The 24,543-nt window shown below is 37.2% G+C and overlaps 2 protein-coding genes across 6 annotated transcripts in view; one reads left to right on the top strand and one right to left on the bottom strand.

The window, feature by feature from the left end:
* The window catches only part of AIMP1 (aminoacyl tRNA synthetase complex interacting multifunctional protein 1), a 38,985-nt gene extending 36,796 nt beyond the window's left edge, over positions 1-2,189 (top strand). For 3 of the 4 annotated variants that reach the window (XM_027635758.1, XM_027635759.1, XM_027635760.1), the window contains one exon: positions 1,941-2,189. In XM_027635758.1, coding sequence (XP_027491559.1) covers positions 1,941-2,107 — 167 coding nt within the window. In that variant the 3' untranslated portion in view covers positions 2,108-2,189. Of the gene's footprint in view, positions 1-291; positions 351-1,940 lie in introns of those variants that run through there. The other variant, XM_027635761.1, reaches the window with a different exon arrangement.
* A 2,045-nt stretch (positions 2,190-4,234) lies between these two features.
* On the bottom strand, positions 4,235-10,909 carry GIMD1 (GIMAP family P-loop NTPase domain containing 1). 2 transcript variants are annotated; one of them, XM_027635763.1, is made up of 3 exons: positions 9,835-10,909; positions 7,980-8,273; positions 4,235-4,837 (listed from the first exon to the last, which is right to left on the bottom strand). In XM_027635763.1, the coding sequence occupies exons 2-3, from the start codon at positions 8,238-8,240 to the stop codon at positions 4,565-4,567; spliced, it is 534 nt and encodes a 177-aa protein (XP_027491564.1). In that variant the 5' UTR covers positions 8,241-8,273; positions 9,835-10,909; the 3' UTR covers positions 4,235-4,564. The 2 variants fall into 2 exon arrangements, with proteins under 2 accessions (XP_027491564.1, XP_027491563.1); XM_027635762.1 differs by having other exon boundaries at positions 7,848-8,273; positions 9,835-10,894.
* Between the last annotated feature and the right edge of the window lie 13,634 nt (positions 10,910-24,543).

The raw sequence follows: 24,543 nt of genomic DNA, 5'->3' as shown, positions 1-24,543 counted from the left end.
TAATAGTTTTTATTTAATAGTTTTTATTTAATAGTTTTTATTTAATAACTTTTAATAATTTTATTTAATAGTGTCATTATTTAAATAATTTATTTCAATTTCTTCAGTTTTAATATTAATTATAAATGTTGCATAGAGATAATTGTTAATGTTATTACTAATTTTTCTATGAAATACTAAGTGCCCTCTGGTAGTGAAATAACTTGACTGCATTATTGAATGCTGCTCTGGTAATGCTAGCTTCCTTCACAGAAAAATCTGGCCTGGTCTGCTTCTCTTACAAAATTACATATACAGAAACTACAGAAGTTAGACCGATCTACAGGAAGAAATGACAGAGTTTTGCAAACATTTTGCAAGCTCATGAGTAGACTGAGCCATTAAAAACATTTAAAGGAGAATGCCAATAAGGCACAAGGCAGGCTGGAGTGAGAGTAGTTTACTTAACCACTTGTTGGCCAGTCAGTCAGGAATACACCAGGCAACAATGAATTTCAACCAACTTCTAGGAACAGGTATGTTAAAATCCCTGTAGCCTTGTAGCTTTTCTTCCTGAACCTTTGGGAACACTGTAAAGTGGAATGTGAGAGTACTTGATGTTCTGCTCACTTGGAGAGCTCTTCCTCTGAGGATGTCAGAGAGGATATGATGACTAGGATTTGGGTTTTGATTCTTACTTGTTCCAGAACTTTAGATTTTTATAGTTTAGGTAGAATGGTGCCAATATGCCACTCCAAGCAAGTAAAAATATATAGGGTAACAACAATGAAATAGCATGAGATCCCTTTCAACATTTAAATTTGCTGTAATTATGTTTAAAACAATTCTTGTGTGATTTGTTTTTTGTCTTGCCTGTGTGACACACAAGAAGTCAAAAGCACCCAGCAGCATTATGTTTAAATAACTTTTTTAATACTTTAATGGAATCTATGTTGTATTAGAATTGAATCTATGTTGTATTAGAATTAAGATATTAAATTTACTTGACCTTTGAACAGAAAATAACAACACAGCTAATTGACTGTCTTGCTTTATCTAAATTATGTCAGCAGATGGCAATTTATTCAGTATCTTTGCACCAAGAAAGCTTATTTAGCTTAGTTGTTTCATTTCTACACTTTGCATTTCATGCATATTTAAAAATAGGAAAAAATATTTAATACTTCACTATGCTATCTAATTTGTTGACAGTATTTCCAAACATTAATAGAAGAAACCTGCATTTTGTGGCCATTATAGATCCTTAAATAGTCAGATTTGCTGATGTAGTTAGACTGTCAATACCGCTACGGCATAGGTGGCTTATCCTGGTGTATGCATGAGAACAGAAAACTGAGGCTTATAGAGACTGAGGGCATAATTCCTGAAACCCTAGCTAGCTTCTACTGCTTTGGTTATTTTAGGAACCAGAACTTGTCATTAAATAGTACAAAAAATAGCAGAACAGTGTTGAAACTTGGGGCTAAAATTAGAGGTCACTATTCTACCCCAGGACTATTCTTGTTAAAGTTCAATATTTCTCCACTGTAAGGGCATCTACTAAATTCACCTAATTGCTTATAAAAAAGTCATTATTTCTTAAACTTAAGATGCTGACAAACCTGTGGTCCTCATCTACTTAATTCTTAGGAATTATTTTGGTCTGTAGTGAATATGGTAAACTAACAACTAACAATGGCTTAATTTCTTCCTTTTGACAGTGTTTGTGGTCTGTTACAACATTTTTTCCTCTGAAAGATCAACATTTTGAGAAAGTTCTGGTGACATTTCCTAGGCAATTCCTAATTCCAATTAAAGTTTTCATTTTAAGAACCAAAAGTAATATTCCCCCCCCTTAAAAGTGTGTGCATTGATGTTATGTGGGCTTTCAGAGATGTGTACATATGTAGAGCTCTTAGTCTGAGTTGTGTGCTATTAGGTTATTCTTTGTTTTTAAACAGGAGATCCTGAGAAGGAGCTTAATCCCAAGAAGAAGATTTGGGAGCAAATCCAACCCGATCTTCATACCAATGACCAGTGTGTTGCTACATACAAAGGAGTTCCGTTTGAAGTGAAAGGGAAAGGAGTCTGCAGGGCAGAGACCATGGCAAACAGCGGAATTAAATAAATAAATGGTTTTTAGAAACTTTTTCAGTTGTTGAAATGGAAAGTGATGCAAGCACAATAAAAAATATGAAGTGCATGGCTAAGACCTTTTTTGTTTGACTCCTTTTCCAGAGATCTAGAATGTATTATTCCTCCAACATTTTGACCATTGACTTATTTACCATGTTTACTGTCCTTGAGGTTATGTGTTGTCAACAGTTATTAACCACTCAGTGCTCATAACTTAATTGCCAAGGCTTGTTCATGGTAGGACTGCAAACAGACAAGTATATTTTCTGGACAGCTTAAAGGTGCAGAAGATCTATGGAGCAAGAGCATCTCATTAGGGAAAAATTTCTGCCATGTTCCTTGTGTGCTAATTGCAGTACTGGCAATAGGTTAGTGAAGACCACAATTGTCCTTATTCTTCTAGTCACCTTGTAATAGTTTTTCTCCTTTTCTTCCAAGCAGTTTTCATATACATTATAAGCCTTTGCACCTTCATTCTTGCCTGTGTTATCACCATAGTCTGCAGACACTTGTAACAGGAAGATTAAACCATGGTGCTTCATGCCCTAAGATTTGCAAGTGGACATACTTTCATGTCCCTCAGCTAAACTGTTACAATTTCATTAAGATCAAAGCTGCTGATTTGCTAAAATGGTTCTTTATCTAGTCCATCTGGGTATTTCATCCCAAATGATAGGTAGAACTAAGAAATAAAGAATCACAAATAGGTTACTGTAACTATTCCAATACTAAAAAAAAAAAAAAAATCCATTTCCAGTGCCCATACAGGTATAAAATTAATTGTTTTGTTTTGTTTTAATGTGGTTTTTATGCAATGATACTTTATAGAAAAGATGCTTTGGTTTTAACAGAAAGAGCTTCTTCAGTTTTTACAATTAGAATTATTCCATAGTCTTCGTGAACGAAGATTTGGAAAGGGCTCTACCCACATTTGTTACAAGCACGCTGGTGGCTAAAAAGGCCAATACGAGATAGACATGTCCGGTTGCAAAAGACACAGCAGAAAGACTCCTTAGGTGGTATATTCTGCAAGGAACGATTCTTTCTGCGTTGTCTTTTCTCCTCAAGAGTGATCCTGCGTGCTTTCTCAAAAGCATCAGCAGCGATAAAGATGGTGTGTCTCTAGACCTCCCGATTGGAGGCCAGAGTAGACCAGTTATGTTGATCAATATGGCCAAGGCTGAGATGTTGTTTCAGGGAGTCCTTGTATCTTCTCTTCGGGGCTCCTCTCATGCGGCAGCCAGTGGCAAGTTCACCATAAAGCAGGATCTTAGGGAGGCGGTGGTCCTTCATCCTTGAGATGTGTCCTGCCCAATGCAGCTGTGTTCTCAGCAACATGGCCTCAATACTTGTGATTGCTGCTTGTTCTATGTATTCCATAGTAATGGTGTACAAATAGTCATGTTGCTAGGGTAATAGCCTCAAATTACTTCTTTTGATTCCTAACTTTTAAAAATACGAAAATAAACATTTTGGGTCAATTTACAATAACCCTTTTAAGTAGCTATTTAGAGATATTTCAGATATTTTGGCATATGATTTTTAATCAAACGGTTACTGTCTAACCATTGAACCAGTAAGTGCTATTTAACTACTGAAATAAAAAAATATTAACGTCTAAATTTTTCAGGCTTTGAACTTCATCCAATAAATGGAGAGAAAACAAAATGACAATGATATAAAATTAAAAGGAACATGTGTAAAAGAGAAGATGAACAGATTTCCTTTTCAAATGAGTTTTGTATGTGCCTGTAAACTTCGTTTTTCATGCATCTGGGAATAAGCAATAGTAATTAGTTCTTTTAAATGTGCTGAATAGCATTAAGCACATGGAAGCCGTTTTATCTGCCTTGTAAACTACATATCCAATAATGGCTTATTAAACAAAATCCTTGAAGTTCAAAAACTCAGTTATAACTAATCTTGAATCATGGTAAGGAAATACTTTTACAGGAGATAAATCTTAGCTTTTCATACCAGAGAGCTCTTTATAGAGATAGAAGTTCAGAGGAAAATCTGGAATTCAGAGGAACTCTTGAAAGCTTGAAGAATAGCAAAAGAGGCTCCCTTACAGTCTAAACTCATGTTCATTTTGTAGTTTTGTTTTGGGATTTTTTTATCATCTTCCAGATGTATATTCTATTTGAGCTGGAATATACAGTCTGATGTAGTACAAAATCTCATTTGTGACTACATACATATTAAGGGTGTGATTTTAGAGCACTAACTTTTTCTGATTTTGTGGTTGAAGCTAGGATTCTGGATGCGGCAGTGTAAGGTATTATATGAAAGGCAATTAGTTTGGTAATTTAAAGAGATATTTCTAATTGTATGTTCAAAGGTATTTGGTGTGGATGTGGAGTTTTCCAGCTGATGGCTTCTACTTTTTTATTTCTATTAAATGTTACCTACCATAGAAAATAGACAAATGAGCACCTGAAAGCTTATTTTATTCCTTGCTGGTTTTAAGTAAAAGCACTTGATAATTATTTTGTCTTATAAAATTCAAGAGCTTTCTTAAGACAATGGTTCTTTCCTCTTTAATTATGCTCTTCTGGTTGTCTAGGAAGATGTATTTATGCTGTACTGAGCTCAAAAGTGACAACAGAGTGCTTGAGGCACTGTGCAAGTATGTTTCTTCACTGCATCCAGCTTCTTCTGCCTTGTCTGCATGAGTAAGTAAAACTGCAGTGAAATCCTTCCATGTGGGACCCAGAAGTTCCTGTAATGAAAACCAAATCTTAAATGGTTATCTCTTCTTGTTCCTTTTCCCCACTCCCATTTCATATACTTAGTACATTAGCAGACTGTTACATGGTTTTGGTTTTTTGTTTTTTTTTTTTTTTTCCTGGCAGTAATCCAGTTCGTGCTATCTGAGTTGCTGAAATATCTGGGGTTTTTTCACCATTCCAAGACATTGACATTCACTTTCTGTGGAAATATGTGGTCATGCAGTACTAGCAGTTCTCTCTTCTCTAAGTACAGATGTTAATAGAATTTCTCCAGTTATAAAATGTTCACGTAAATAAGGAAAAATGGTTTTTTAGCTGTGTCACACATTAGTTTTAAATCGGTCGTTGCCACATATCCATATTTCTGTAAGTTTTACAGCTCTTCGAAAAATTTTTTATAAAATCACCAAATCACCTTTTGTTGAAAAAATAAATGATGAATTTCTATGTAACACCAACTGCAGTTCTAGCTGTGACCCAGCAATTCAGGAAAAACACAAATCAAATGCATCAACTTAAATAATGGGCAAGAGAGTTTGTCTAGTTTGTCTTCAACTTTGGTGGTTTATCTGATGGAGGCGAAGGGAGAGAACAAGCTGCTTTTCTTTCAATGAGTACAGAAAATTTTAATATGAATAAAAGATTGGGCTTTAATTTACAGATGTAAATGAAATTACAACTTCAGTGTGATCATGTTATCTCCTGTGTGATGAGAAGCCTAATTTGGTAATAAAGTCCACTTTGCAATTATCTTAATTAACTGTAACCTAAATACCAAGGTATATAAAACTGCTCTAAAGGATATCTTTCTACTTCCAAGATAGGCGGGGAGTTCAAAAGCCTGGTGTTTTGATAAATTAATCTGTTTTAGACATTGAAGATGAAAAATATTACACACATCTACAAAATTGTGCCATAGGCTGCTTAAGGAAGTCTTGGATTATCAGTTTCAGAAAGAGAGGATAGTGCTTTGATTTGCTGAGGACTCAAAGTCAATTATAATGTTTGTTCTGAAATTAGTATCTACCACTTTCAATTCATTAGGCTGTTATTGGGAAAAAAAATTCCAGGCAAGTTTAAATTCTAGTAGTCTTTTGCTGATATGCTGCCTTCATTCGTATGCCACCCCTAATTTGCAGAGAATCATGGTAAAAGCTCCTGATTGCTAAAGGTGGCCTTCATGCTTGTGTCTCCATCAAATGGCACACTGAAAGAAGACTGTTAATGTTCATATTCCCAGCACCCAGGCAGCTTTCCTGCCCTTTGTTTCTGTGGTTGATGAAATCACAGCAGTTATTGCAGGAACCAACCACTGTAGAAGCTCAGTCTGTTTTGATCATGAAACAGAAGTGTTGCATGTGTGCACACCTGCAGTACTATCATCTTTTGGTGTTACAGAGATGCAGTGGCTTGGCTCCTATGAGTGGAGCTTTGGAATGAAAGACTACAGGCTCTTTAGGAAGGACAGGCATAGAGGAGATGAAGATGGGGTCGGTGACCAGCTGGAGTGCTCGGAGCTCTACCTGAGGATGGTTGAGGAGCCAACTGAGAGCTCATGGGTCAGGATTAAAGAGAGTACAGTGTTAGGTGACGTTATAGTGGGGGTCTACTACAAGCTACCTGACTGGGAACGCTGAGCAGATGAGGTCCTCTGTAGACAGAGAGGAGCAGTCCCTGTTCACAAGCCCTGGTCCTCACAGAGGACTTCAACCTCTCCACTATCTGTTGGAGGGACAACACAGCAGAGCATTCCAGGAGGTTCCTGGAATGCATTAATGGTTACTTCCTTCTCCAAGTGATAGAGGAGCCAATGAGATGAGGACATAGTTATGCTGGACATTGTTTTCACCAACAAGGAAAACTCATAAAGTTCAACAAGGGTCCTGCACATGGGGCAGGGCAAACCCAAGCAGAAATACAGGCTGGGTGGAGAATGGATTGAGAACAGCCCTGAGGAGGATGTGAGGGTTTTGGTGGGTGAGAAGTTTGACATGACCCAGCAATGTGCACTTACCTCCAGTGCCTAAAGAAGGCCTAGAGGAAAGAAGAATATGTTGAAATTTGAACCAACTGTCAAACTACTGAAAAAGTGAGTAGCCTACCATAGAGAGGAAAGCAAATCAAACACATTTTGAAAGCTGTATTTTCATTTATATATTTACTTACCAGTGTGTTTTTATCAGTTACAGCAGATGCAAAAGACCTGATGGACTGAGAAGTCCCTTCTGGTTATAGATTTTTAGAAAATTCATTAGTATAAGACAGATGCAAGGTGTAATGTGCAGATTTTGGCAATAACTGAAACCCTTTTTTTCTTAGTAAGTCATATGAACCTGGTTCATTTGATCAGATCGGCAAATTAATATCTGCTGGCCTTTTTTTTCTCTTCAAAGATATCTATGCATGTGTCTCCCTACATACCTTAACTACTTGTAAAAAAAAAATATTTGTTTCAAGTCAGTTATGTTATTAATTTTCTTTAGCCTGAGTAAATTTATGGTAGCTTCCTAGTTGTTTTCTCTTAAATAGATACATTAGTAATAGTGCAGGACTGAGCTGATCATCCTTGTCCCAGGTCAGATTTTCTGTATAATTTTGGACCCACTGCGCTCTGCTCTGGTGCTTTGGAGAGTGCAGTAACTGACTTTTGCTGGCTTTAAACAACATTTCTCTTTAGCAAGCTAGATCTGTCATGATAAAGCATGAACTGTAATTCTGAGAGAACAGCTTACTTTGATAGGTAAAATTTGGTTCCTAAATTCCTTTGTGCCAAGCCCACTTACAAAAGAGAGCAGTTCTTGCCTCTCTTTTCTCAGGTTTACTGCAGTAAGTGTAGCTATGGTGTTGGAGTTGGGAATGGTGTGTTTCAGCTGCTGCACTGTGAAGTGTTCCAGTTTTCATCTGCACTTCTTTATTTTACCTTTGCAGTCAACTCTTTCATAGCTATTATCCCCTGAAGATAAAACCATTAGGGCAGAGACTTCTTTTTGTTTTCTTTACCTGGATGAACTGAACTGCATCATTACTCTCATCCGGACACAGAGGCAAGTCAGCCCGCAGGACCAAGAGAGCCAGGTGCAGGCCTTCCTCCCCGAAGTGTTGAGCCAGGGCTGATCCCACCATGTCTCTCACCTGCTCCTTGCTCAGAGCACTGTGAGGGTAGCTTGGAGTGTCAAGTACTCGAACACGGAGAGCCAGCTCGCAGCCATTTCTTCGCATAATCCCCAAAATGCGGCAGCTGCGTCCAAGGCTACAGCATGTAGTCACAGAGCTTGGGGAGCCACGGCTCTCAAAGTCTGAGCTGCCCAGCAGGCTGTTCCCAGCAGCACTCTTGCCAGTCTGAGTTTTTCCAAGGACAACAAGGTTGATTGTCATCTCATTGGTGTCTGCCATTGTCTATGCTTTCTTTTATCCACAAACCTGTCACTAAGTGAAGTACAAAAAAGGTGTTTCAGATAACTTAAAAAAAACCCCAAACGAACAAACAAACAACTCCCACAAAAATTTCAAAATTCATTGTCTTTTGAGTGTTATTCTCTGCCTGAAATATTTTCAGGATTGTGGTGTAGAATAACATTTAGTACAGGACATACACCTCTGTCTGATCAAAGGATGGATCTTCGCTGTCTTTCCCAGACTGCTGCTGAGAAATAACAAGACCTTGTGAAAGGTGTCACAGATAGAAAAGCAACCTAACAGGCTTCACTCCTACACTGACAGAAACTGAAGAGCTAGGAAAGAATCTGATGTGAGAAGAGATTTAGGAACAAGCAAAGCAGACAGAGCTACGGAGAGGCAACAGAGAAGGGAGGGATTGGGAAACAACTGTGGAAAAGAGTGTTGCCATGCAGAGAGAGTAATAGGTTAGGAAAAGGAGGAAAACTAGGGGAGGAAGAAGAGAATGGTAACAAATAGGTGCTGCTGTTATTAAGTGACTACATTTCAGGATGTCAATATTTACTTGTTTTGGGAAAAAAAATGGATAATCAGGGAGAAGTAGAGTTTAAAGAAGCACTTATTCAAAGCGGAGAACAGCTTTCATGAGAATATGTCTTTCATCAGCTACCACTGAAGTTGAAATAGACTAATCTGAAAGGGCTTTCTGATGTGGATAAATATAAGTTTGTCACTAAAAAAAGAAAAGAGCTGAAATAGCCAATGCTGCAGCTTCTAATCCCATATGAAAATGAGATTTTGAAAGTGTATCCTACATAGACTTAATAACACAGTGGAAAATAAAAGCATAGACTGGTGGATGAAGAGTTGGCTGGGTATAATTTCCAGTTACTGTAATTGTTCATAAATAAGACCTCTCATTCTCTTTGTACTTTTCTGTAATCCAGTATCTGAAGGGGGTTTGGTGCCTATTGATCGACTAACAGGAATAGTGACTATTTAAGTAAATTCAGACATGTTTCAAAAGGTAAAACCATAGTGGCAGTTGGTAGTTCATTTTAAGTTTTCAGTGACATCCAAACTTCAGAAAGAATTTTTTAATTAAGATTCTATGTTTAGGTGTTCATAGAGAAATCACGGATAATTTTAGACTGGGATTTCCTGTGATTAATTAATTTAGATTCTTGCTGTGCAATTTAAGCTTTCTCCCTCAAATTAAAGCCATGCCTAAATCAAACTTTTGAAATAAGTTCAGTACAATGCCAAACGTGCAAGAGCTAGTAATATGCTAATTTTGTTACAGGCAACATTGAATACTGTACATGATAATCTTCCTTACTGAATTCACAGTGCGATTTTTGTGGATTTTTCAATGATCAATTTCCTTTTAAAAAGGACACCTTATGAAATGGTTATCTTTAGTTATTAATCAGTTTAAATGTGCATTGTATACTTTGTCTGTAGCATAATAATATGACTTGGTGGACATGCATTTGTGCATTCCTTTTTTAAATCGCAATCAAATATTTGTTCTTTTTTCCTGTAAGCAGCCTACCTTTAAATACTTAATTTTTTGTATTGTGTCACTTACCTTATTTTCACTTAAATTCTTCTTGCAATCAGACTTCATTCATAAAGCACATGTGCAGTGTAAAAAGAAGTCCATATATGAACTTTGAAACTAACAGCAGCAATGTACCATGCTGCGACTGTTACGTACACATGAATCTGGTTAATCTATTACTAATAGATCCTCATTCAATTGGATATATTTGGTCAGTAATTGGCACTGTTGAATTTTTGCAACTTAGCTACAGATACCGTTTTTCCAGTTACTTTAATGATTGTATGATGATATTTTTGAAAGTTGCTTGAATTCCACCAGCATTTAAATGTGCAAGTGATAATGGAGGTGGTGGAATTACTTTATATTGCATGTTCTGAATGTGAAGAGTATATGCACTCTCTCTTATTATTGCAATGAATTAATAATAGCAATATTTTCATAGCACAAGGTAAATAATTTGCAGACATAAAGATGTTTGCCTAACAAAGATGGATTAAAATAATAAAAAATTTTTTAAGATACAGAAATTATTTGTGAATGAGGAAGAAAACTGAAGGCTTGCGCAACTGCCAGTCATGTGCATTAGCTGTTGGCTGGATGGCCTAATAAATTCCTCTTGCAAGTATTGTTATTTGCCATGCTGTATTTGCCAGAGATAAAAAGATTGTCCAGAAAGGACCTATCACTTGCTTTTTAGACAATATCCTACAAGTGGGTAAATAGCTGGTAAGAAAATAAATACAAATTTGTGCTTTAATGACCAGGTTCTAGTCAGAGAATGGAAGAGTGGATGAGCCCTTCCTGTCTGTTCACAAGGATAAGCCATCTCTCTGACTGTAAATGCCGGGGGAGTGGAGGCACATGTTTACTCCAAGGGTATTAAGATATGTGTCATTACAGTGAGAACATGAATCTGGTATGTAGGTTGTCTGTGGTGGGAGTAAAAGAAGATCATGCTTCCCAGAGCCCAATGCTGCTGGGGACATTGTGATCCAAAGTGTAGCTCTGTGTGGGAGCCTGTAAGTACTAGTGCTGTTCCTGCCTGCTACAGCAGTGAAGTGAGACTTCAATTCCTCTAGAAGCCTGTTGTGTTCTGCTATGGAGCCACAGGCACAAGTAGTGCTTTGACAGAAGGTAGGAGCTAATGGTATCATCACAGCCTCCTCATGTAAATTCACATCATTCGTCATGAATGAGTTCATCATTAGTGTTACTTGGCTATAGATGGCTGTGTAAAATTTTTTTTGCTGTATGTTTTTAAGAGCATGTAGACAAGTTGCTTTCAGACAGCACTCTGATCTTGTGCCTGCCTATTCTGGTGATAGGTCAGACATTAAATCTTTTCTTGTATTGTAAGTGTACCTGAGGCAACTACTGATAGTTTCCACTGTGAAAAACCTTACAGCTCTATGCTGTGCACAGCCTTTTTGTCTTAAGGCACATTTATATATGAAGTGTATGGCTAGTGAATACAAACTCAAGACTGGATGAGGGGAGACTCAATAGTGAAGCAAAAGGGTAGATCGGTCTCATAAAACTGGATATTGTGAGATAAAATCCACATGCTTCCTTTTATTTGCCTATAAGTCTAGACTTTGGTTAAATTGTCGGTCTAGCTCTGTACTTTTTATTGGACTGTTCCTATGCACAATTTTAGGGATAGGTGCAATTTCAGAAGAATTTGTAACAGAAAGTTAGAACTCTATTTCACTTAGGAAGACTGTAAAATGCCTTCTCAAATGGGCTAGATGGGTGTTTTTTCCTTCTTTCAAAGAAAGTTGCAGGGAGAAGCTGTGAGCAAGCTATCTCCCTGGTATGCAGAGAGATAACATGTTTGCACGCATGTACAGGGCCTCCTCAGGCCAGAGAGAATGGGGGAGGAGAGAGAGAAGATACAAAAAGCATTGGAGAAGGCGGGGCATTGCTTTTTTCCGCTGGGGGCCCGGTGTGTGCAACATCCTTAAGTGGTCCTTGCATCTAAAATAAGCCTTTTTAAAATCCTTCCAGTACCTTGGCGTTCTTGGGAAGAATACCTTACAACAATAATATCCGTCATGACATCTGAAGTGGTATATGTCCTAGCAGTCACATTCAACTGAGCTAGTAGACTGCCAAGGAGATAATTTAAGTTGGTGTGGACAAGGATTTAGACTACCAAGAAAGCTAGAATCCCAGAAGCAGAGGAGTGTTGTATACAAAATACAGCTTGCCCAGCTGGATGCAGAACTGGGGTTTTATGACGGTTAGATGGCTGTAAAATCAGGAGTAGTGTAAATGAGGCACTACTTAAATGAGACCTAAAACTTGACTAAACAAACTTCACCACAAAAAAAAAAGGGCATTTCTTTCCAGTGTTATTATGTGTGTAATACAGTCCGAGTTGGAACGCATCTGGAAGGTCTTACAAGAGCACAGGCAGAGGATTTTAAAAAGTTGTCTTCCTGGGAGGATATGACAGGGAAAAAAATCACACTGATTTATATGGTACTTGCATAAGCTCCTCAAATGTGGAAAAAGTCCTCCCCAAGGTGGCAGTATCAGCCTGCTCCACAGGTACTGTAAAACTCAGCCGGGGTCCCGTTGCTCTGCAGCCCTATGCCGAAATAAAATACCAGGTCAGAAAAGAGCTATGACGTTAAAAAATACAGAATAATAACAGGACTTTTCAAACATCTTCTGAAATAAGAAATTTTAAAAACATTTGTCTCACTTTTGTCAAAAGAAATATTTTTATTTTACCTAAAAAATGCAGACACCTTAATTAATGAATTTGAACAGCAGTAATGGAAAGGTAGCAGTTAAGAAACAAAGTGTTATTTACTGTTCCTTACATGATTCTTGTAAATCAAGACCTTTTGTTTTCTCTAACTTTTAAGTTGAGCTAGTGACAATTATTATGGGGCTTTAGATATGAGATCTTAAAATCTACTTATTGTCAGAATATGAATTTGCAAAGAACAAGTACAGAGCACAATAAAATTCCCTTGGATGCTTTTTAGCACTGGTTGCTGCCAGTGGGTAAGCTATTTTTTTGTTTGCTTTGTTTTTATATTACTTTATTTTTGAAATGGCAAAGAGAAAACCAAGACTGAGCCTATTATGGATTGGCAGACAGGAAGGACTCTTGTAACTGATAAAGGAAGCCTTATACTCTTCCCATGGAAATACCAAGCAGATCTAGAGAGGAATTGTCAAGAATCTGAGGAAGTAAGGTCCCTAATCTAATTGAAAATAAGCATCATTTGTGTATCCAGCGTCTTTATTTGTCTTCAAAAAAACAAGGCTAAAATCATTTGCGAGTAACCATTAGTTTTGTATCTGTCTACAGAATTAACTAGAGTTGCAATGCACTTTAGATGCAGTATTGTGTCAGCTGCTGTTCTATTGTAGTCCCTGTGATCGCCCAGTTGGTTTGCACACACCCTAAACAAGCTCTCCATGATGCTTGTTAGGGTACACCAAGCAGGCTAGATCTTGTAAAACTGAAATAGCAGAGTTTCTCTTTAGGCACATGGTATCTCTTACCATGTGTCATCTTTTAGTTCCCACGCCTTCCCATCCCTTACAGCTTCTTTCCTGATGTGGGCTCTCATTTTAGCCCAAGATGATGCCATAATAAGTAATTTAAGATGTGCTTTGATGAATTTCTCTTACTTAGAGAAAACCCAGTGAGGCCATTTTATGGATTGCCACACACAGAGGCAGGCTGTTAGCTTGCCCAAACAACATGAGAAATCCAGGAAGGTATGCAGTCCGTGTAATCAGTGTGGCTTCAGTTCTGTTAGATGTGTAATTTCTAAGAAACAGCAGGCACGTCACTGTTTAGAGAGAAATAAGACAGATCTAGCGATGTTCTACGCCTTTTGGACTGCATTCACACCAAAGCCTTCTGTGCTGATTCTAAAGGATGACACATGTAAAGTATACTAAAGTTTCCTTAAAACAGATTATTTTTTTTAGCTTTACTTAATGCAGTCCTCAGTATCCGTAGTAATTTTGAACATACGTAATCAATTATCAGCAGTCTGCAAGATTATGTTTCTTTTTGCAGTATAGGTGGCTGTGTAGGTTATATGCTACTACATTGGCATTGCTAAGGGGAAAGGAGGTGGGGTGTAGCTGCAGACTAAGTTTGCAATTGCACCAGCTTTTGGCCAATGTCTGTTTGTACAACTGTGGAATCAGCCCCTCAGGTTCCTACTGTACTTCTTACAGCAGATTATGGGTTCAGGGCAAATACTGCTGCAGAAAGGCAGATCAAGGACCCACTTTGTATTTGAGAGGAAATCGAAGAGAACTATCTGAACAGTGAGAATATCAGTCACTTTTTTTCCTCTCTATTCTCCAAAGGAATCACCAAGAGCCACAAGATATCCTTGTCCTTCATCCTCTGCAAATAATAGGCAACCTCAGGTTAGAAAGCAGTATCTTTGACATTCTGATCTAGTAGGTCTCTGCTATGGAAGTAGTATGTGTCTTCAGTTGGCAGGAGTGATATTCTTCTAAGCACTCTGCTTGTCTGTGCACTTAGAACAGTGTTGTAGCAAGCCAGAGGAACACAGTCTCTTCTTGTTTCCAGTTAGTATGGTTTGGTGTGACATGGCTTTCCAAAATGCTGGGGGATGCATTGTAAAGTAGGGTATATCACTTTCTGTTGCAGGCTACCAGTTTCTTAAATCTCCTACTAGTCCCCTTCTCCAGTTTAACTGATGACTTTCCCCATGGCACCGTATCAATTTTTTTTTTAATATGCAAGGAATGTTTTTAACATACCATATTGTGCTATGTTGTCTCTTGAGCAGATTACTGAGAGATATTTAAACTACCTTGTTTTCACCCATGCTGTCATGATATGTTTTCTCTAGTATAAAGTTGGATGTAAGTCAGAAGTGTACAGGTCTGGCTATAGGGCTGTGCTGTGAGGCTGACATGTTTGTGTCTGTTCGCTGCTTCATGTGAAATACGCAAAATATCCCAAGAAATAAAGATGATATTGCAAGTAAGATTACAGGTATGTAAATAATATTTTTAAAACAACAACAAAAAATCAGAAACTGTTGATTTCAAAGGCATATATTAGGGAAAGAAACAATAATCAGAAAGGATGAAAATACAGACTTAAGGAAGAATCCTTTTTCCCTTACACATAGTTAGATGAACTCTGTGACTGGCCTCATACATCTTCTGTTGAGACAACCTGAGTCATATTCATTCACTTTCTTGTGCTTAGCCTCCAAATTTGTCCATGTGTGTAAAAACATTTTGCCCCTGGGACAAAAGTCCTGTGAACGGCGAACATATTTGGAAGCTCAGGAAACCCAGTCTTGGCTGCTATTTCTGTAACACTCATTCCCTAATTCTGAGAAGCTGCACAGTTTCTCAGTTTCCTCATCTAAATAATACAGGGAGTATTCAACTCTTTTGAAGATGTGTAGTGGGAGTGATTTAGCTGAAGGGAATGGATTTCTCTACAGCAATAACAGCATTGCTTGCATTTAAAAGAAAAAAATGTATTTTTATCATATTGTACAATGCTCTGTAGGGACCCAAATGACTTAAGACATACTTTCCAAAAGTATTCCCGTGATGCCTGGAAAGGGTATAACCATTGTAACACTAGTAAGCACAGAAGTTGCACTGATGCACAAAGTTGAACTGGTCATACTGCTACTCTTATGCATTCTAATCCTTAAGAGATATGTCATAGAAAGTCAGGAATACAGAGCTTTTAAAGTTTAAACTCAAGGATGTGTAAAAATGATATATCTCTACTCAATAACATGAATATCTGTCTGTATTCAGGACAGATTTATTACTCAGTTCCTTCATTTTCTTATTTTCCAGGTTTTCCAGGCTGTTTGTATTTCTATGGATACAACATATGTTGAGGACTTCTCTTAAAATACCCCAACTTAATATTTTTTATATTTAATTCCTATTAGGAATCTCTCCTGACTTCTCTATGTATACCTACACTTTAGAGACAATATGCTCAATTTCAAAGAGCATTTTTTAGAGAAATACAAGTTTAAGGAGCTGGACTACTGCTTAGAAATACTACACTTCTTGGTTTTATTAATCATGATTGCTTGTGATAGCCTGCACAGATGCTTTTTATATTTTAAAACATTCCAAACAAGCTGAATCTGAGGCCAACTTCCAATATATTTCATGATGTCAAGCCCCTGAACATGTAATGCCAAGAATTTATCCTGTAAAAGTTGTCTTACAAGCCAGTGTGACTTGTTTGGCAACACACTTGTTTAGAAAAGCGGAATTGCTTCAGATTGTTTATTAAAATTCTGATAAGTAAAGGGGAAAAGTATATGGTTACAGAGCTGGTATGTGGTTTGGGACTGGGAGCCCCAGATTCAGTAATTAACTCCAATGCTTGTAACATTCTAATATTAACTGTCACAAAATACTGTGAAGCTGGAGCTTTTTAAATTCTTGTCTTTTCTGTGTGAGGGGACAAAAGAAAAAAAATCCCCACCTGCCTTTCACGGTGGAAAGGATTTAAGAAATCAGAATGTTTCCTCTCTTCAATGCTGTGTGTTGTAGCATCTGTAGTGTGCTATGTTCAGTAATGTGTTACCTCTATAAATTGTGGAAATGTGTCTAGGATCTTTCAGACCTTCAAGTGTGATAGACTATTACCTTATTCAGTGGCTGGAAGTCTGTTGTTGATGCAAAATATAGAGCTGCATCACCACTTGCTCTCCTGAAATTAAAGGTTTGCAGGTATAGAAAAGTCTGTGCAAATGCTGCAGAGCTGAAGCCTAATTACATACATAACTATGAGCAATGGAAGACACTTGAGCTTCAGATACATCAGAGGGCTGAGAAGTTGCAGGTTGATTGGATTTTTCTCTGGATTCCTCCATGGGTTTATATCACTGCTTGGCAGACTTCTTCATCTGCACACAGTGGAAGCCGCCTGCTGAGCATCTTCAGATAAAATAGCCCGAGCTATAGCACTCTGCATGGCACACAGAAAATGTGAAGCCAGATCCTTCTGATGTCCTATACTTTTGAGTAAGTCACCAAAATTTAAAAGCTGGAAATGTTAAGGGTATTAATGATACACAAGGAAACAAACAGGGACTAGAAGAAAGTTTTCAGAAGTCAATTTACATTATTTATTTTATTTTATTTTGATTTTTTGTTATTTTTTTCCCTTAAGGTCTACAAACCAGTTTGCAACTACAAATTCAATGAATGCACTCTTCAGGTCCTCAAAGTCTTGATGTAGACACTTTCTCCTTCCACCTACTTCCCTCCCCATCTGGACTTTGCTTATTTCCTTCTTCATGTGGCTGGCTGTCTTTCCAACCAGAAAGAGTTGGGTGCAACTTCTGTCCATTCAATTCCTTAGTTGAGGAAGAACTTCAGAAGAACTTCAGAACTTCAGAAGAAAGTTTTTGGGGTGGTTTTTTTGTTTCTTTTTTTCCCCACTATCAGGCATCTGGCATCCTGGAAAAAGTTTTCCTGATGGTGCTTCCAGTCCTGATGCAAATCTGGGCTCCCTGTACAGAGTGGGATAATGTGTCAGAAGGGAAGACTGATGATTACATGGCCTCACAAACCAACTATCAAATTCATAGACTCTGATAAAGTAAGTGAAAGTATTGTCTCCCCTTCCTGTAGTCAGCTGTGGTTTTTATCCAAATAGTTAAGCCTCTGATGTATTTTACAATATAGCACACTAAACCATGAGACAAGTTTAAAATGTGGCATCATGCTGTGAAGAACTACTGTGGCAGAGATGAGAATATTCCATCTGTACCACCATGCAAATGCAGCACTGCTGGTGAAAATTCAACTATAAATTGCTCTCATGCGATGTTCAATAGGCCTTTTCTCAGAACAGAGGTGTACAGGGGACACCTCTGTATAGCGGAGACCAAACTATGAGTCCCAGAAAGTTCTGTTTCCCAATTAAGTAATAAAAATAATTCAGGGATTCAAGTGAAGTTTAGTTTTGATTTGGAAAAAACCCAAAACTTATGTAGTGAGTTTCTGTTTCTACATTATCTTCCCTGTAGCTCAAACAGTGCTTGCCCATTGTCAACGGCTAAGATTTTACAAAACTTTTCTTTAGAGTCAGCATAAAATCATCAACGGGCCATGAAGAGCAAACAAGAGTAGTAATTTTTTCAGTCTACACCCACATTTCTTTCCTTAGAAATGGCATTTGTCTCAGATGAGAGAAAGGATTCATTTGAAAAAAAAAAAAAAGATGGAAACTGTAATGCGGGAACAAAAACTTTTGGCTGTCAGCATTTCCGTAACCTCACATGACCCAATTTTCATGTCTTAATTTATAATCTTGGTGTAAAGAGAAAACATGGTTTTGTTTTGCTTGTTTCAGATTTGAATAACTGGATGATTATATATAAATTTACAGCATTTGTGCAGAAGATGTGTTGGTTTTAACATCTGTCAGAGAGATGCATCTTAAATTGCTTTTCGTGATCATCTTTTGGCTGTTGTTTTCTGGATAATTTGTGACTTCTAACTGGTTTAGAGAATTCTTATTCTAGCAAAAGGATAAATCCAGCCTGAGTCAGGAAAGTACTCTCTCTTTAACATGTATACAGCTAGAATTCAGTGGCTAAATTATCTGTTTTCTTAGAAAAGATAAACTAGTGACAACATTCAACAGTTAACTGAGTTTTGTTGCTTCCTGAGGGGGCTCTGAAGGCCTATAGTGAAGACCTATGAAATGTATCTTAAAAAAGTTGCAACAGAGGGACAGTCTTAAACAAATGATAAAGGAGAAATCTTTCTTTTAATTAGAAGTCCGTGTTTAGTGATTTGGTACATCTTTGATACCATCACTTAAGCTGTTTGGGTATAAAATAGGTTGTCTTCTGGCAAGATGTGAGAGAGTTCACTGAAGCCTGGAAAAATATCTTCAGTCTTTCTTTAAGACCCCCAAGGACAGATTTTTTTGCCATATTTATTCATTGAACACTTAACTTCATTGTAGACACTTCCTCAAAAGTTTTATGAAGAGCTTCTTAGAGCTGAAATTCTTTATCTAGCATTAGCACCAGAGTTCCACAGCCAGCCCATGGAGCTGTCAGGCTTTGCAATGTGTCAGGAAAGGCAGACATGTGCTATAGCATGCAGAGAAATCATGAAATAGAAGGACCTTGCAAAAAAGGAGTCTAGTAGATGGGAGATTCAGTAACTGTATGAAATATGCACTATATCATGCTGACTAGTGCTGCAGTGTTCAATACTGGTCCACAAAATTTGGTGTGCTGTCTCCATCTCCATGATATTCACTGTTATGGAAGACTTGGCTTGTGGACCCTGGTAGCTGAAAAGAGGAGCTACACAGATGACTTCACACTGTTTAGAATACAAATTTCTGTATTTGGGGAATATTATGGAATTGCTAACAAATTAGTCTTTTTTAATTGTAGTGGCATGTATGTATTTCCTGTCCCAACATGTACATGACTATTCATAGCACACCAAAACAGTTGCAGATTATTTTTTGCTTTTGAATACAAACAGCATGAAGAAAAAGTATTTTCTAGACATCAAAGAAAATTAAGTCAAAATGACCAAGGACAAAAAACTGAGCAAAAATCTAAATATTGGCCTGTTTTATGCCATTTAATGATATCAAGACCAGCTATTAAAGGAAGGCAAAGAGAGGAAAAAGAAAGGGGAGATGGCCTACAGTTTGTATTTAATCATAGACAAAAAGTAAATTATAATTTGGACTGTAATGTGGTGAAAAGAGCCTATTTGGACCTTAATACAAGGAGGATGTGGTAATTCAGACTCTCATTTTAATAAGACATATTGGGTACTTAAGTCTGCCCTTGCTCATCAATGACTTTTATTTATAGTGTTTCACCTTTCAGATTTCTTGGATCTGAACATATCTAACCTTATTGAAATACAAATCTAGACATTGGAGTCACTTAGCTGCAGCTATGTCAACAGTGTAACACAGCAAACCAACGGTTTAGAGTGAGAAGTTAAATATATCAGAGGAAACTGGGGAATTGCAGAGGCAGCGGGTAATTTCTTACATGGAATATTGCCAGGGAATACCACATACCTGATGGCAAAAATGTCATGTGAGCATGCCTCTCTTACTCCTTCTTCTCCAGTACTGGGTTTACACAGCATAAAATAAAGGAAAAAAAAAAGGTGGGTGCCCAAACTGAAAGGGAAGAGTTCAGGAATATGGCATGTATGCAAAGTGCAGGACAAAGTGTTGTGCTGGTGAGGAAAAGGCACCACAAAGTAGGGCGGAAGCTATGACGTGAAAGTCATGAACGTTGGTTATTTTATTGGTTGCAGGAGTCTAACCTGAGTCTAAATGAGGAAATGGACTGGGTGAAACAAATAGTAAGATTGTACATCTTTGCTTAGTGTAAGTTAAAATAACCAGACTTTCTTTGGAAACCTTAGAGAACCTGTGTGTCTGTTTGCATCTGATATCAGGAATGTAAATTCAGACTGTCTGCAAGATTAGGAAAAGTTATTGTGCAGCTGCTGGTGGGTCTCTCTGAAAATTAATATTGGTCCTGGGGCAAAAAGCAGCTGGAACTCCTGAGACTTGGGAAAAGAGTGTCACAGAGGGATGCTCCAAGTAGTCTGCGTCTTCACTGTCTTGCCCCCTAAATAGTGTCTAATTTCCAGAAGTACTTAGCCTCCAAGAATACTTATTTGAGGTATTGAGTCAGTAGGAAGAGAGAAAAGTTGTGGTTTTCAATTAGAATTGTGAATTTAAGTGCGTAAATATTGAAGTAACAATCCTTCTTTAAAAAAAAAAAAAAAGAAAAAAAGAAAGAAGAAAAGAAAAGAAAAGGAAAAAGACAAGAAAGTCCCACCCATGTCTTGCTTCTAAACTGGTCCCAGATAACTGTGCAGGGGCAGTCTCTTGGAACCTGGATGCAGCTCCAGCAAATCCTGCAGCATTCCTGTTGGAAGACTTTGCAGAAGTATATTTCAAAGGCAAGACTTGCTTTGAGTAAAAGGCCGTATGTTTACAGGAACTTTGATCCAACTTCCACTGGCATAGATGGGAATTTTAGCGCTGAATTTATCAGCTTCTCCTCCAAATCATACAATTTTCCTCCTTTTCTTGTGCATCCACTGGCTTCCAAACAGTGCCTTTGTCCTGCTCTTTCCTGTCTTTACCAGATTCTCTCGAGTTCACCTTGAACCTTTTAGACTCCAGCCAGCAGGTTTTCAGATTCACCAACTGAAAAGAGTGTAGGAAGGGTTTCAAGCATAAAATTGTGACTGTGACAGTAGCTGAAGAACACTGAACGGGCTTTAATGCATAAAGGTATTGAACAAAAGAAGGATGAAGGACTTGTGGGTTGGCACTGTTAGGTTTATTGAGGAAAAAAATACATGGCTCATGTATTGAGCCAGTAGAACATGATAATGGTAAAATGTCATTAAGGTTAGTTTGATTTCCATGCATAACAGTAACTTATGACTCTTTCAGATATGACAGATCAAATTCCTTTCTGCTGTACCTCAGAATAACTTTGTTGGGTTCATTTGTTTTAACTACTATAGTGCTCTCTTGGTTGGGTGTGCTTATAAATCATTTGAGTAGTGCTGGTTAAAACTGAAATAACATTGATGTAAGCGAGACCTTTCACTTCAAATTGAGATGGCAAAATATTTTCATCCTCTTGAGAGGAAATGACAATGAGCTATGGTGTACTAAAGGAAAGCTGAGCATTGTAACTCTTGGGATCACATTGAGAAACTCTTTGTAAGGCCATGGCCTCTCTCACTTCATATTTTCAAGTGTCCAAACTGACTTTATTTCTGTTCAAAAGGAGGACAGTCAGACTTTTATTTTTCCTGCAAGTTTGCATTCTCATTTCTCTCACTTTCACAAAGAATGTTACCTCAGAAACATTAAATGGGAAACATGTGCTTCAGGGCTAATGGTATTGCTTCTTTGTAAGGTCAACTCCAAAGTCTCAACATAAAGGCTTTGTTAATCTAAAGTGAAATAAAAGCAGCTGTCATAAAGCATGTGATATATAAACTCTCATTCAAAGTTGTATTATATCCCTCTTATTATTTTTAATAGTCTGAATTGAGAAAGAGAAAAATATTTATTGAAGGGATAAAAAGCAGCACTCTTCTAAACTTCTCAAGAAAGGGAAGACAAATATTTTGCCCCTGATAAAAAGACACTATCTTTAAGTGCCTTTTTTTCCCCCTAAGTACTCATTTCTCTTAGGTCATATGTTCTGTCTACAAAAGAGCAAGGAGTATTGGTATTCTGTAACTGAGAATAGCAGACAAGATAGGTAAATTTCACCGCTTTTTCAAGTCAAAGAAAGAAAGAACATTTTTCCTTTTACTTATTATGAAATCCATGGATTGTTACCTGCCAGGACAGGCAACCATCAATTGCTAGACATGAACAGTTATCCTGATGATGTTCATTTTGCGATTCTATCTATGCAGCTTTTAAGATACACAATGTTTTATTTATATATAAGTGTCAGGAAAAGTTGCTGCCGTGAATCAATGTTCATGTCTGATTCTTTTCTCTAAAGATTCTTTTGCAAGGACATGTATTAAAAAACAGGGCCCACAGACACAACTTGGAGGCCAAACTATTTCATCAAGCAACTAAAAACTTCTTGACAAATGTAACCTATGAAACTGAAAACTAAAACTTCCTGCAAGTGTTGGGTATGAGCTTTTTCCGAGACTATAATGACCAGTTGACTGTGTCAAATCACGTTATGGAAAAGTGTACAAATGTGTGAGCGGTTTATAAGATGTTGGTGGAAATGTGCCTTTTAACGTACCTCAGTGAAAAAAAGAATTAACTGAAGAAATTTTAAATTACATTTTCTTTGCTGCCTTACTGGTCCTCATCAAAGCATTACCTTGGAAATCAGAAAGTTTCGAAAATCTATAGAGAAGTTTGGGGGTTTTTTAAAGATTATATGTACACTTCTCATATGTATCATGAATGTTTATTTTTCTCATCTTGGTTGTTTTCTTCCCGGCATGCAACAGATAATTTAGTTGTTGGTACAGCTATATAGTCTTTGATAGCAATAAAATCTACAGACAATAGAGAAAAATAAGAATAAAAATTGTATTAGGAGAAAACAAAACAACAGTTCTACAATTTGTAAGAAGTACAGCACTTTCCCTCTCAGTTTCAACTGTCTTTTCATTTCCCTATTTCAAAATCAATTTCTGGGTTTATCTTATTTAACATCTGTTTAGTATATTTCATATTTTTGCTCCCCAACCTCAGCAAATCTTTCTCCTGTCATTGTAGATATGTTTATCTGAGTGTAGTTTCATGACAGTATAAAAAACCTTTGTTTTTAGTGTACGATTATAGCTATTCTTAATAGACCCTATATCCATTTCATAACATACATCTTGAGATACTTGTTTTGGTGAACTTTAACTGTAATATCCTCAAATCTCTTTTATAACTCTTTTGGATATCTTTCTTCTGTTTTTCTTTTTTATTTTCTTTTCTGGAAAATCACAGTTCCTCTTTTTACAGTTCTTCAAGAAATCAGAAACCTTATTAAAAACTGTCAAAATTAAAAAAGGATGTTCTGTGAAACCAAAATATCTGTGTAAGTGTTTTTATTGTCCATTCTTCTTTTTACACAAGATCAAAGCATCAAGGGACAAGAAAATAGAGTGAGAAAAATCAATTGAAGCTTGCAGAATTCATGCTCATGCCAAATATTTATCCAGTGATTCATCAAAAATGTTGCAAAATAACTGGATTTTTAATGATCCCAGGTTTCACTGCCAGTTCTTGTAAGACATCCTGTTTTTGTGCAGTGCTTTAAACAAAAGAAAAAGTCAATACATTAGGTTGAACCGTAATTCAGGGACAACTGGAAGCCACTAATGGGATGGACATAGCTCATTATGAAGTGGTTTTAAAAGGAATGTAGATACTTATATCGGTGGTACTAGAAAACTCACATTTGATTGTAGAGAAATATCTTGTAAATTAGCAAGTTCCTGTTTCTGCTCACAGAATGAAGGGGTTTCTCAAGAGTGAAGCAAATGTGAAAAAGAAGGGGTCAGATGTGACAAGAGTAATTTCTCACATTTCAATTCAGCTGAAATAAAAGGTGAAATTTCAGCGTTTCAAACCGTGAGATGATGAGCAACTTGTTAAAGGGCACTGATGTAGTTTATGGGGATCCTTGACATGTGAAACAAATGGATGCATGGGAGATGCAAACAAACCCTGACCTCCATTGGCAAATTAGGCATTGGTTAAGCAAGACACAGTGACAATATAAAAGAGTAAACGAAATAAGGTAAAGAAGAAAGGTGTGAGTCAATATCAGAGAAATTAAGGACAAAATAACTGTGAATACTAGTCAAGATCTCTGTAACAATTTATCAAGTACAACTGAAAGTTGTTTGCATGAAATCTATTATTTTGCTGAACTTCAACATGTACAAACCACTAATAGAGAAGGGTTAATTGCAACAATTTTTAACTAGTGGGAATTGCTGTATTCTATCTAATACCCTTGTTCTCTCTGTAGATAGCTATACTTCGGATACAGGCCTGTTTCTTTTGTATAAGGAGTAACACTGTAACAGGATCTCAGTCTATAAAGCAGAAGCCTTGAGAGGCTTCAGCTCCTGAAGCAGTTTCCTGAGTGCCTTTCCTGGTGCTCTGCATAAAAGTGAAGCCAGTCCAAATACTGCTGTTTT

The sequence above is a fragment of the Corapipo altera genome, unplaced genomic scaffold (genome assembly GCF_003945725.1).
Source record: "Corapipo altera isolate COAL_440 unplaced genomic scaffold, ASM394572v1 22b, whole genome shotgun sequence".
NCBI classification, from domain to species: Eukaryota; Metazoa; Chordata; class Aves; order Passeriformes; family Pipridae; genus Corapipo; species Corapipo altera.
The sequence above is the reverse complement of the archived record's forward strand: the minus strand, read 5'-3'. Positions and strand labels throughout refer to the sequence as shown.

Coding starts and splice junctions, on each gene's coding strand:
- GIMD1 (XM_027635762.1), bottom strand. CDS start 8,240: ATGGCAGACACCAATGAGATGACAATCAACCTTGTTGTCCTTGGAAAA. Junction 4,838..7,847: donor ATGCAGTTCAGTTCATCCAG/GTAAAGAAAACA, acceptor TTTTCATTACAG/GAACTTCTGGGTCCCACATG.